General features: G+C 32.9%; 1 protein-coding gene across 1 annotated transcript in view; it reads left to right on the top strand.

The window, feature by feature from the left end:
- ca (claret) overlaps positions 1–12,289 on the top strand; it is a 29,543-nt gene that overhangs the window by 2,505 nt on the left and 14,749 nt on the right. Inside the window, exons 4-8 of the mRNA XM_064354992.1 lie at positions 2,223–2,741; positions 2,794–3,026; positions 7,276–7,662; positions 7,710–8,225; positions 8,280–8,574. Of these exons, the coding sequence (XP_064211062.1) occupies positions 2,223–2,741; positions 2,794–3,026; positions 7,276–7,662; positions 7,710–8,225; positions 8,280–8,574 (1,950 nt within the window). The remainder of the gene's footprint in view (positions 1–2,222; positions 2,742–2,793; positions 3,027–7,275; positions 7,663–7,709; positions 8,226–8,279; positions 8,575–12,289) is intronic.

The raw sequence follows: 12,289 nt of genomic DNA, 5'->3' as shown, positions 1-12,289 counted from the left end.
TTATTTCGCACAATTAAAAAACAAACCGAAAACACTAAAAAGTAAGCGGAAAATAGTGTTCTTTTAGTCTTTTTAGAATTTGTAAGCTCGTTTTAAAGATAAAAACAACTATTGTCTCTAAAACTAGCTGAAAATTCACAAACTAAATTGAAATCAACGTTATTTGAACTTATTTCACCCGATTTCGTTCGTTACTAAAATTGCGAGCCCATTTATTTTATTTCTCAAAACACGTCCAACAATAAATTAAAGTTAAGCCAAAAAATCAAATTTGGTTATAAAATGATGTAATTTTAAACGCAGAAATCACGAAATCACCAATCACCAAAGAAGAGCAAAAATAGTATTATTTTTTCCTTTTCCAAGAGCTTAAATATGTTTTTGAACTAAAATTTCAAGGTTTCTTGCAAAGTTTCGTCACAACATCGAAAAATTACCAAATCAAGTAGAAAATGGCTCAATTTTTGCTTTTTGAAGGTTTTAGTCCGTTTTCAAGCAAAAAACTAAATTATTATGCAAAATTTCATCAAAGACAAAACGTAGTTTAAATGTTCTTGAACGAAAATCTTAGTATTTCTCATAAATTTTGCCAAAACCGACCGAAGAATTACCAAAACAACTGCAAAACGATAATATTTTTGCAGCCTTCAACGATACTATTTCGTAAAATTTTGTTAATGACAACCCGAAAAATATCCAAACTAAAGCGAAAATGATGTTATTTTTGCCTTTTTCAAATTGCCGCTTTTCTTGAGTTAAAACTCTTTTTTTTCTAAAACTATAGTTAAAAATTCACCAAATTAAATTGGAATCAACGTTATTTGGATCGTTTTTCAACAGGTGACTTATTTATAATAATGGAACAACTTGTTAATACAGGTCCAAAAATGACAAAAATAAACCATAGTCCATAATTGAATTGATTCAGCTCCTCTTTGAGTATAAATTCCACAAACATAGGCAAAAAAGTAATTCTCGCTTTCTCGTTTTTCGCTTAAAAACGTACTCAAATTTTGGAAAAACAAAAAAATTGTGTCAATTTCTACTCGCTTTGGTAGATTTTCGGCTTGTTTTGGGAAGGTTTCTGCAAGAAACCTTGAGATTTTAGTTCTAGCACATGTTTAAATACCCGTACTTAAATGAACACGAACGAATTAAATTGAGTGAAACAGGTTAAAGTTTTATTGATGGAAATTTAATTTGGCGAATATTGATCTATTTTAACGATTTTTTACTTTTAAAGCAAAATGATGTTTTGTGAAACTAGTTTATTTCTAGAAATAAGCTTGTTTCACAAAATACTTTGAAGTGTACACCTCAAATTGAGGTTATCTAATTAGGTATTAGTAGACAAAATTCACAATTAAAAAAAAAGTAACTGGGAGCGAATTTTGTTTACTGATACTTAATTTTATTTTTGAAAAAATAGGTAGTTTTTGACCAAAAGTTGTGTTAGCATTTTGGTCGTGTTTTTTTTTTTGTCAGATCTCTTTTTGAGTTTTTGGTTTGAAAAAAACAAACATTTCATGATTTTGACCTAAATTTTTAGTTTTAGTGGAATTTTTCAGGCAGTTCAAAAGCAAACGTTTATTTTTGACAAAGTTTTGCGAAACAAATGCGTTTCTGATTGTAAAACTTAATAAAATGCTCATAAGGGTCTGAAAAAATAGATGAAAGCTTATTTTCTCCTCAGTTTGCGATTTTTCAATCCTGTCTAATATTTATTGAAATAAATAAGCTATTGAGGGTCGGTTTAACAAATCACCAGTTAGTTATTTGACCATTAGGTATTATTACCTATTAATAGTTAGGTATTATTAATAATAATTAGATATTATTTGTTAAAATAAATAATAAACTTTCTCTAAACTATTGATAGTTGTTATCTAGCAGCAAGTTACACCTGATGAATGCGATAGTTTTTGTAGTGACAGTACAAAAATTGTTAAATTCAGAAATTGAGCACTTTAATTTGTTAAGAAATTATTTTTGAGGAAGTTTGAATAAATAAAACATCGAACTTTGTTCGTGACAATTATGGTCCAACGAAAAATACTTAATTCTGCAAAATATTCGATTTTTAAAACAGTTGAGTAAATTACCAGACTGGCATCAGAATCATCAGGCCTGTTATTTGACGTTTAAATGTGATGTACAGTGTTGCCAACATAAAATGCTAGGCTACGACAACTTTAATCTTACATTTAATGTTTCGGAAATAGATAAATGGAGAGAGTGGTCAACAATGGCGCCTTGTACTCGAACAAAACTCAGTTGGCTGTTTATGGCCTCCTGAGTCAACCAATCAATCAGATGATTTGACGCGCTCTAGATTATATAATTTAAAACAAATGGGGGTGGATAAATTGGCATCACTGAAACAACGTTTGGTTGAGGCCAGAGGAGGCAGAAGAGATAGTCAGAGCGATACAGCCAGTGAATCTTCACATTCAGAATCCACACATTCAGGTCCTGAGCTATTGCCTTGTCTTTGTGATACTATTTTTGCACCACAATATGCAAGAAATCGTTACTTATTTTCTGCGTTTTATAAACCTACAAGTTTACTGACTGTGCATGGAGTTGATGTTGATTCAGCGCCGTTGTTTGTCCACAAGTTAATGACTGGGACGAGTACACTTTTGTTGACTGATAAATTGATTTATACTGTTAATGACGAAAGAAATGTGGTTTCGGTTATCAGCAATCAACTGTCGGAGTGTAGGATGGAAGGCGATGCTGTTAGTTAAAAGTTTTAGCTATTATTTTCTTGTTCTGAAAAGTATTTTTCAGAAATTTAATCCCGATGCCCTTGTAGCACAATTTACAATTGAAAAAGAGACAATTTTAAATATTTATAAGTTGACAGATTTGAGTTGGGGGAGAGTTAGAAAAAGTAAAGAAGATCAAAGGAGGGAAAAACATTACGAAATGCCTAAAACTGTGGACGATTTAAACATAAAGAAACCAAGAGTTGACACTTGTGTGGTTATCACTAATTCCTCCGTTTACAAAGTTGTGATTAGGTAAGTTTACTTAATATTTATTTACATTTATTTGTTACTCATAACTTTCAAATATTTGTCATTGTTATCTGACATATTAATTAAATATACAAAGTGTCTAAAATGTTCTAAAGTAGCTACATATTTTATTTAAAATTATTCATGTATCGAAAGTTTCAGCTTTGCCTTTAGGTAATTTTTTTTAAAAGCACATTTTTCTACATTAAACTTAAACTGTAAATTTTCACGCATAAATTAAAGGAACTTAAAAGGATAACACCAACAAAATAATGGTCTGTTAGAAGAAAAGATTAAAAAAGAGGAATGTAACAGTAATAGCTATTTTTCTCCGTTTTTTCCTGAACTCAGCAGTCAGTAGTTAGTTCAAATTTTTGAAAAAATAACATTTTTTTCTTGTACTCTTCCGACTACTTTACGTTTTTCTTTCATTTTTAAATTTCTGAGATTTCTTTTTAGTTAATTAAAATAATAGCAAAAAAAGCTTTTTTTTCATTCCAAGACAAACGATGCTTTATGCTTTTTGTGCAAAAAAATTGTAAAAAAATGACGCAAGCCTCAAAAAAGAATCATTTACTTTAAAAATAAGATTCTAAAAAATTACTTACTCGTAATTGAGAAATATGTAAAGTATTTAGTAACAAATACCGATATCTGTGTGATTACCAATTTTTGAGATACATAAAAAAATATTTTTAGCAGACTCATCTTGTATTTAATTTAAAAAATCTTGAAAATGCGGATTGATATTTCATTTTGTTTAGAATAGATACCATTTAGAATTACTGAACGAAATTGAAAATTTATTAAATTCTTCGAAGTTTTTTTTTTCTTGAAAATATTTGCGAAATTATTACGTTTTGCGTTATTAATAAAACGCAAAATAAAAAAATATTAATTTGGTGATTTTTGGTTTGTTTTGGCGAAATCACAAGACTTAAAATTTTAGCTCAAAAATAGAACATGATTTTCGACCAAATTTTGTAGTTTTTTGGCATATTTTTGACGAAATTTCGCTCAAAAATATATCAAATCGAGAGAAGCTAACATTTAATTGTTTTGTAATTTTTAGGTGTTCTTACAAAATAAATCATTCTAGATCTGACCACAGATTTTTCATCTAATATTTAGGAAAATTTTTGAAAAAAAATTAGTTTCAACCTTTCTACCTCAACAAGACTTGAATAAGTTAATAAATAACACTCAATTTAGTATAACTGGGTGACTTTTAATCACTCTGTTTAAAAAAAAATTGGAAATAGAAAAAGGAAAAAATTAGATAATTGTGAATTTAAATTGGTGATTCCTCGGTATTTTCTAACGAAATTGGGGGGAAAATAAAACTGAGATTTTGCGAGTAGCTTAGCAAGATTTTATCTCAAAACCGTGATTATGTTTAAAAATGGAATAACTCAGAATTTACGTCTAACTTGGTGAGATTTCGATTTGTTTTTAACAAAATTGTAGCACATTTGTTCTTCAATACGAGGAAACTGGGAAATATTATTTCAAACACGTGTTAACTTACTTGAAAACTATAAAAATAACACATTTTTCGCTAATTTTTATAGTCTTTTAATTATTTTTTAAGAAATTTTACTCAAAAACGATTCAAATCGAGTGAAACTAATCATATAAAGTCGAGAATAAAATTTTGGCATGACCTTGCAAAATAAAGTTCAAACGCACAAAATAACATCAATTTGGATCAAATTTTGTGATTTTTCGGTCACAATCAATTGAAATTTTTTTTGATCTTAAAAATGTGCTTAAAATTTAAGCAAAATTTAAAAAGAATACCATTTTTGACCTTGTGCTGATTTTACGGCTTACTCTCAACGAAATTTTGTGAAATGATTAGATTTTTAGCTGGAAAATGTGCTAAAACACTGAAAAAATTAGATGAATTATGTACTACTAGACTTACCTTGCTACTTTTTCGTTGAAGTGAGTTAAACAACACTTTTGAGCAGAATTTGTTTGAGAATTTTTTTTTCAAAAACTCTTTAAACCGAGTAACGATTTTTAATTTTTTGTTTTATTTTTTATGCAATTTTGTACACCAATTTCTACTTATTTTTGTGGATTTTAGACATTTATTGACCAAAGCTTGTTAAATAAGTGAGTATTGATTCGAAAAAGAATTAAACCGAGTTGAACAGACTTAACATCAATTTGAATGTAATTTAGCGAAATTACATTTGTAAAGATACTAACAAATTAATTTTTACTTTTTCAAAGTATCGAAACGTCGTGACGAATTTGAAAGTTTTATTTGTCATTTGTCTTAATCATCCAGTTCCAACAAGTTAGTTTTTATTTCAATGGATGATCGAAATATCTCAAAACTAGTTTACAATCGAGCTTATCTTCGATCGTTTAAATTTATGAAGATGGCATCTTTGTATTATGCTTTTGTGGTAATAAATACAGGATGTTAAGGAATGGCTTAGCAATATTTCGAATGTGAATTTGTCATGATGAGACGAGTTAAAAACCCTTATATCATTTCTTTAAAAAAAACTTACTTTCATCAGAAATTTGTATTAACCCACCTGTTGAGAACCACTGTGTGGCTTATAGTAGTTTATTACATGGTTAGTAGAGACATGGTTGCGCCAATCAGCAGACAGCGCGCGAATTGCATATGTGTTTATATGCATGTTTGTATGACTTGGAGAAGAGAAGATTATAATTACGGGACAATAAAAATTGTGATATACAAGGCTATTCCAAAGATATGGTGCCACCCTTTAGGGAGGTTCTTGCGTGAGAAAACGTTTGTATACCAACCCCTAGTTGAAAATATGCCGTTTCTCCCCTGGAGCCAATTTGGTCCAAATACGTATTGCTATTTTGTTCATATTAAAAAACTTCGATATTTATTAGCTAAAACTTAGCTTACGGAAAGTTTTTGAGTTAGGGGTAATTTTATTTTTGGTCGTAGTACCTAGTAGCCTTTGATTTTGAGCCAATTTAATTTAAATAAAGAACATATAGTTTCGTCTTGGAAGGCGAGAGTCTAAAACTAGCATAATCTTCGTTTTAGGTTATATCATCCCCTTAATTAAAGCTTTAAATTGAACCGCCCCTAACTCAAAAACAAATCTACAAGTATGTGTTTTCTCTACAATTATATAGATTAGTTTTTCCCTTCTTTCTAATATTTTTTTCTTTTTAATAATGATTCAAAATGTAGGAGGCGCTATTTAAAATGTTAAAGGAGTGGCTAACGTTAGTGGCTAATGTTGGTTTTGATTTCTATCTTTGCAAGTCAAATTGAAGTATTGTTTGTTTAAATCAAATGGGCTTAAAATCAAAGGCTCCCAATGGCTAAAAATTCCAAAATCTACCACCAACCCAAAAACAAATCAACAATTTTTTACGGTTAGACAAGCTTTTTCTTTCTTTTCCGAAAATTGAAAGTGTAATTTAAAATTTTAAATTAGGCGTGACTAACGTCTAGGGAATTGGGGGATATTTTTAAGGGTTGAATCAAAGGAGTTAAAAGTAATACCAAATGAAAGCTATTATTAAGTTATTTATGTATGTTGAACTTCAAGTCGGTCGGATTATTTTAAAGCCCTGGTCTGCAAATTATTATTGGTTCTGAAAAATTGAAATTCCCCTCCTAGTGGTGTTCGTGTTTTTTTCACTGCACTGTTATCAAGCTAAACAACACTATTAACTAAAAAAGTCATCATCACTGGGTTACAATCGTTATTTTTTATTAAAAACCATAAAAAACACGATGTAAACAACACGTTTGTAATCTTGTGACGTATCAACGTGGGGGTTCTCCCACTCCTCCACAGAGTTACGGCGCAACCATGTCTCTACTAACCATGAGTTTACTAGCAGTTAATTTTTTTTCATTAAACAAAATAGAGATGGTGGCGCATGGGCGTTTTGAGAACTTTTCAAAATTGTGGCTTATAACAGTTATAACATGTTCATTTGTGTGGGAGGTTGTTCGAATACCGGTCTTGTCAAAAAAAAAATTTGTTTTTTTTTTGTAAAATTTAATAACAAGACACAAATTGAAGTAGAAGAATAACGTAGTGGACCAAGAAGTTAATTGACCTCTGCTGTTTTGTCAATAATATTAAAATTTCCGCTAATTTTTATAATTCTAGTTTAGCGGTTCTCAGAATTTGGGACTTTAATTTCAGAACTATGCATTTTTTATCTACGTAAATTTTGATTAATTGATTTGTCTTGCTATTCTCTAACTTTAACTTGTAATTTTTAGTTGCTCTCCCATAAACAAATTCGTTCATTTGGTCACCGTCGATAACGACTTGGAAAAAGCCGAACGATTGTCAATAATTTTCGGCTTAAACATTCAACAATTACTGGAAGGATGTGGCGATTTAATGATTACCAAGGGATCATTCCATTCCGGCATCATTTTATACAAACAAGCAAAAGTTCATTTATTGAAAAGAGTCCTCAAACTTGCCATCTCAGCCGACTGCCGAACACTTCTGAAATTCGTACACCTTTGCTTAAGTGCAAGTCGTGTCGATATGTCAATGGCCACAAAAATCCACATTGGTAATCTAGCCGTTATGGCCTACACGGAATTAATACTTCGACATGGAGGCCAGGCCCGAATTTCCAACACTAAAGACTTCATGTAATTCAATAGAAAAATTTGGACGAATTGTTAATTTTCCCTTGCAGGAATTTCTTACGTTATGAAGAATTCTACGACCAGATTTTAGCTGTTAACGTTGCGTGTCAAGCCGGTCATTGGAACATTGTTTCTCTATTGGCGAAATGTCGTGGTTTACAACTTGAAGTTGTGACCGCTTTTGGCCAAATTCTCCAAAGTGCGCGAAGTCCAAGACCCAACGATCGTGAATTTCTATTTGCACTTTCTGAGCCGAGTTTGACACAAAGTCTTGTGGTTTTGCCGCAAAGTAGTAAAGAGATTTTCAATTTTGTTCGCAATAATGTGGACACGTTCCCTGTTGATATTCTTCAAAGATTCGTCGTTCAATTGGATCCGAGTCAGCCATGTGTTATTCCTCTAGTCAATAGAATTTTTTCCACGAACAAATATTCGTCTAGTCTTGACACAACGATAGAATCCGTTGATTTGGAAAATCCTGATAAGGGCATAATTGCAGTCAAGGATTTAATCGAAACGTTTTTGTTCGTTTTGATTAAACTGATCGGAAAAACGGATAAGGACGAGTAAGTTTTAATTCACCAGTCGCTTTTTTGCAGTGCTTGTCTAATTTTTTGTAGGTACAACATCCATTTGTTAGATTTTATGGATCCTCCAGAGCCTCCAATTGAGGAAACTTTAATTGATAAAATGCCAGATTTACATCATTTAAGTTGTGGTTTTGAACATGCAGCAGTCGTTCGAAACTCGTGTCTTTACACAATGGGGGTTTCCAGTTCGGGGTGTTTAGGTCTAGGACCCCTTTTGACGCAAAGTAGTCCACCGAAGTTAGTTCAAACTTTGTTTGACCTAAAAGTCAAAGTATTGAGTGTTAGTTGTGGTCGGAAGCACACACTCGCTTTGACCGATTATGGGGTAAGTGTATTTTTGTATCTATTTTTGTAAACTGAAATGCCAAGTTGGAAAAATAATCACTTCAAAAATTTGGGCACTGACAGTATCAATAAAACAGAATATAAGGTAACCTAAACTAAAAAGTCTTTGACTAGCCACTAGCTAATTTTTCTCCATTTTTCGATGTTTGTTTCTTTAAATAATTGTAATAATGAAGCAAAAATTCTTTAAGAAATTTTATGATTTATTTTATGTGGCGAAGCTGAATGTCCTACGTATTATCATGGCCAACTTACATCAAATGTCGCCGCGCTCCATTAAGGCCGTAACAAAACTTCCATTTCCATTGTTGGATTTGATTCTCCTAACCTAAAAAAATTCTCCTAACGTAGCGCCACCTCTTTGTACATTGACGGGACCAATCACTAGATTGATTTCATAAATCGTTTCGCTATTTTCTTTGAAACAAACAATTCTTCGCATGGTTCTAACTAAATCGTTAATAGTTATATTCTTATTCAAGATATCATCATACGACGAGTAATAATAATGCTCAAAAAACATCTCAAATTATACCAAAACGAACAGATTGCAAAAATAGTTTTAACTTAGGAGAAAATACCGAATAATTATTTACCTTCTCTACGTTTTTCGAATTTTTTGTGTTCCTACCTCGGTCCCTACTTTGAATGCTTCTTGCCTTTTATAGTTCAGATAAGTATTCACTTTAATAAATTATCATATTGTACTGGCTATTCACTTTTGTTTGTAATTTTTCTGACAAAGTTTGATTGTCAGTCTAAAATGTCAATTAAAAATTAAAATTTTTATGATTGGTCACATATTTTCTTGGTTATGTTTTTGTTTACATTTTCTCCAGCAGATAGAGCTAGCTACGGAGAAAATTTTTAGTTTAGGAGAATCAGTCAAGGGCCTTAATGTAGCGCAGCGACATTTGATGTAAGTTGGCCATGGTATTATAAACGCAAATTATAAAAAAAATGTTTTATTTGTTGGGCTGTTAACTATTAAAATTGACACACGTATTTGTGGTACACCCCCTGTATTTATAAGTTTTTTTATTATTTTGAGAAAATTGGAGAAAACAAAGCAGGAAAACAAAATCATTATTGTTTCGCTCGATATACCTACAATTGGTTTCATTAAAGCGTGATTAGGTAATTTATATATAATATTGACGACTAAATGGGTGTTCTCTCGTATCGATTTTACTTAATAAATTAAAGTTGAATTAAATTAAATAATTTTTTTTTGATATTCTGTAGACTTTGTAAACAAATCGGAGAAACTAAAAGTAACGACTCTGTCATTAAAAAAAACTTGGAAAACGTTTGTCGGTTAATAAAAAAAATATGTATATTCGGTTCACTTTCATAAAAATTATTGTGGTGAAAATTGGGTACTCTTGGCATTAAGGTTGAACTATACTGGGCTCACCGTCCAGGCGGACGTGCGAATGCACTAATTTGGAACCCAATTTTGAAGAAAAATAATATACAAAACCGTTTTTTTTACAATTAGATGATGTTTCTAGGTTCACTTATTAGTATTTGTTAGGTTAGTTGTAATTAGACCATTCAACCTTATAACTGTTTATTGACTAATATCCCGGAGCATTGAGGGTGCGTCCAGGCCCCTTCTGCGACATAACCTAACTAACTCACTCTGCCAAAAAACCCCCCTCCAACTCCCGTGTCGCCCACGTGAGAGTTGCCAACCTAACATCCCCCCTTTTAAATACAAAACTAAGCTAAATATGAAACTAACTACCTGAGGTATCAAAATATACATATTTCAATAACAATAATAATCTTGGTATCTTTTGGGTCTTCTGATTGGTCTTTTCTTTGGTTCCTCTGATTCGTCTGGTTGTTCTGGGTCATGTTCGGGTTCATTATTTCTGTCTGGTAAGGGCTGAAGATGTCTTCGATTTCGTCTGACGCAACCGCCGTCAGTCTCGATCAAATATGACCTTGGTTCTTCACATCTGCGTTGTACTTCTCCCTCCTTTTGCATATTTATGATCCATACGCGATCACCTTCTTTTAGATTTTTCTCTTCTTTTGTTACTCGGTGTCGTTTGTCGTAGTTGGACTTCTGTTCTGCTTGATTGTTGATTAACGTTTGTCTGACAGTGTCATGGTCGATAGTTGCAGGTTTTAACCCTGAAGGTAACCTTGGCAGTCTGTCTCGAAGGTTTCTGCCAAAGAGCAGTTGGGCAGGTGACAATCCACATTTAGTAGGTGTATTGCGGTAGGTAAGAAGTGCAAGATATGGATCTTCATTTTTCCTCAATATCGTTTTGAGCAGCTTCACAGCACTTTCGGCTTGTCCATTTGACTGTTGGTAATGGGGACTACTGGTAATTAACTTAAATCCATATTTTCTGCTGAAAGTTCTGTATTCGTGACAATCAAATTGTTTGCCATTGTCGGAGCGGACAACTTCGGGTATACCATGTCTAGCAAACATTTCTTTGAAGGTCTCGATAACAACTTTGGCTTTGGTGGTGCGAAGTTTTCTGATTTCAGGATACTTGGAATAATAGTCCTGTACCACTAAGTTGACTCATGATATTCTGCGAGGTCGGCACCAATTGTTTGCCACGGTCTAGATGGAACTTCGAATGGTAACATGGGATCTACCGTTGGTCTGCGTAGTTTGATGCAAATTTCACATTTCCCGACGACTTCTTTAAGCTCTCTTGTGATACCTGGCCACCACACAGTAGCTTTGGCCCGGTCCAAACATTTATTAATACCGAAGTGTCCGTCATGGAGCACATAGAGGCACTTCTTCTGAAGAGGACCAGGAATGACGACTCGGTCTTTGTAGCAAACAATGTCATGAGCGATGCTTAAGTCTTGTTGATGAGAGAAGAATTTACTGACTAACGGGTCGCTTTTGTGTTTCTGTGGCCAACCATTTTTGACGTATTCTTTGAGTTTGCTGTACGTTGGGTCCTTGTTTTGGTAAGACTTGATTTCTTCCGTTGAACAAATTTCTGTAACGACCTCACGCATCACGAAATTGATGTAGAGATTTTGAACGTCTTCTAGAAGTGGGTCTTGGTGTCGAATTCTGCCTTGGATTGGTGCTCTGGATAATGCATCGGGAACGAAAAACGTTTTACCTGGAACGTATTCTATAGTATAGTTAAATTTCAATAACCGCATGCGAAATCTTTGTAGCCTGTTGGATAGTTTGTTGAGCTCTTTGGTGGCCAAAATTACTGTTAACGGTTTATGGTCGGTATGAATTTCAAAATGAGCGCCCAGTAAGAAATTTTCGAGTCTTTCACACGCCCATGTAATGGCGAGAGCTTCCTTTTCAATTTGAGCATAGGCTTGCTCGCATGGTTCGAGGGTACGCGAACAAAAATAAGTAGGTTTCCAATTTCCGTCACTTTGTAACTGTTCTAAAACGGCACCTAAACCAAAAGACGATGCGTCTGCCGACACTCGCGATTTTTTGTCCGTGCTAAACTTGGCTAACACGCGCGATGATGCGATTTCACTTTTAAGTTTTTCAAAATCCGCTTGATGTTTATCTGTCCATACAAACTGTTTATCCTTGTGCAGTAGTTCACGTAATGATTGGGTTTTTTTCGAAGTATTAACGATAAATTTTGAGACATAGTTAACCATGCCGAGGAAAGTTCTAACTTCGGTTACCGACGATGGCGCGGGATAATTATTAATGGCTTCAACGCTTT

This window comes from Tribolium castaneum, chromosome 2 (genome assembly GCF_031307605.1).
Source record: "Tribolium castaneum strain GA2 chromosome 2, icTriCast1.1, whole genome shotgun sequence".
In the NCBI taxonomy this organism is placed as follows: Eukaryota; Metazoa; Arthropoda; class Insecta; order Coleoptera; family Tenebrionidae; genus Tribolium; species Tribolium castaneum.
This window is presented reverse-complemented; position numbering and strand designations above follow the sequence as displayed.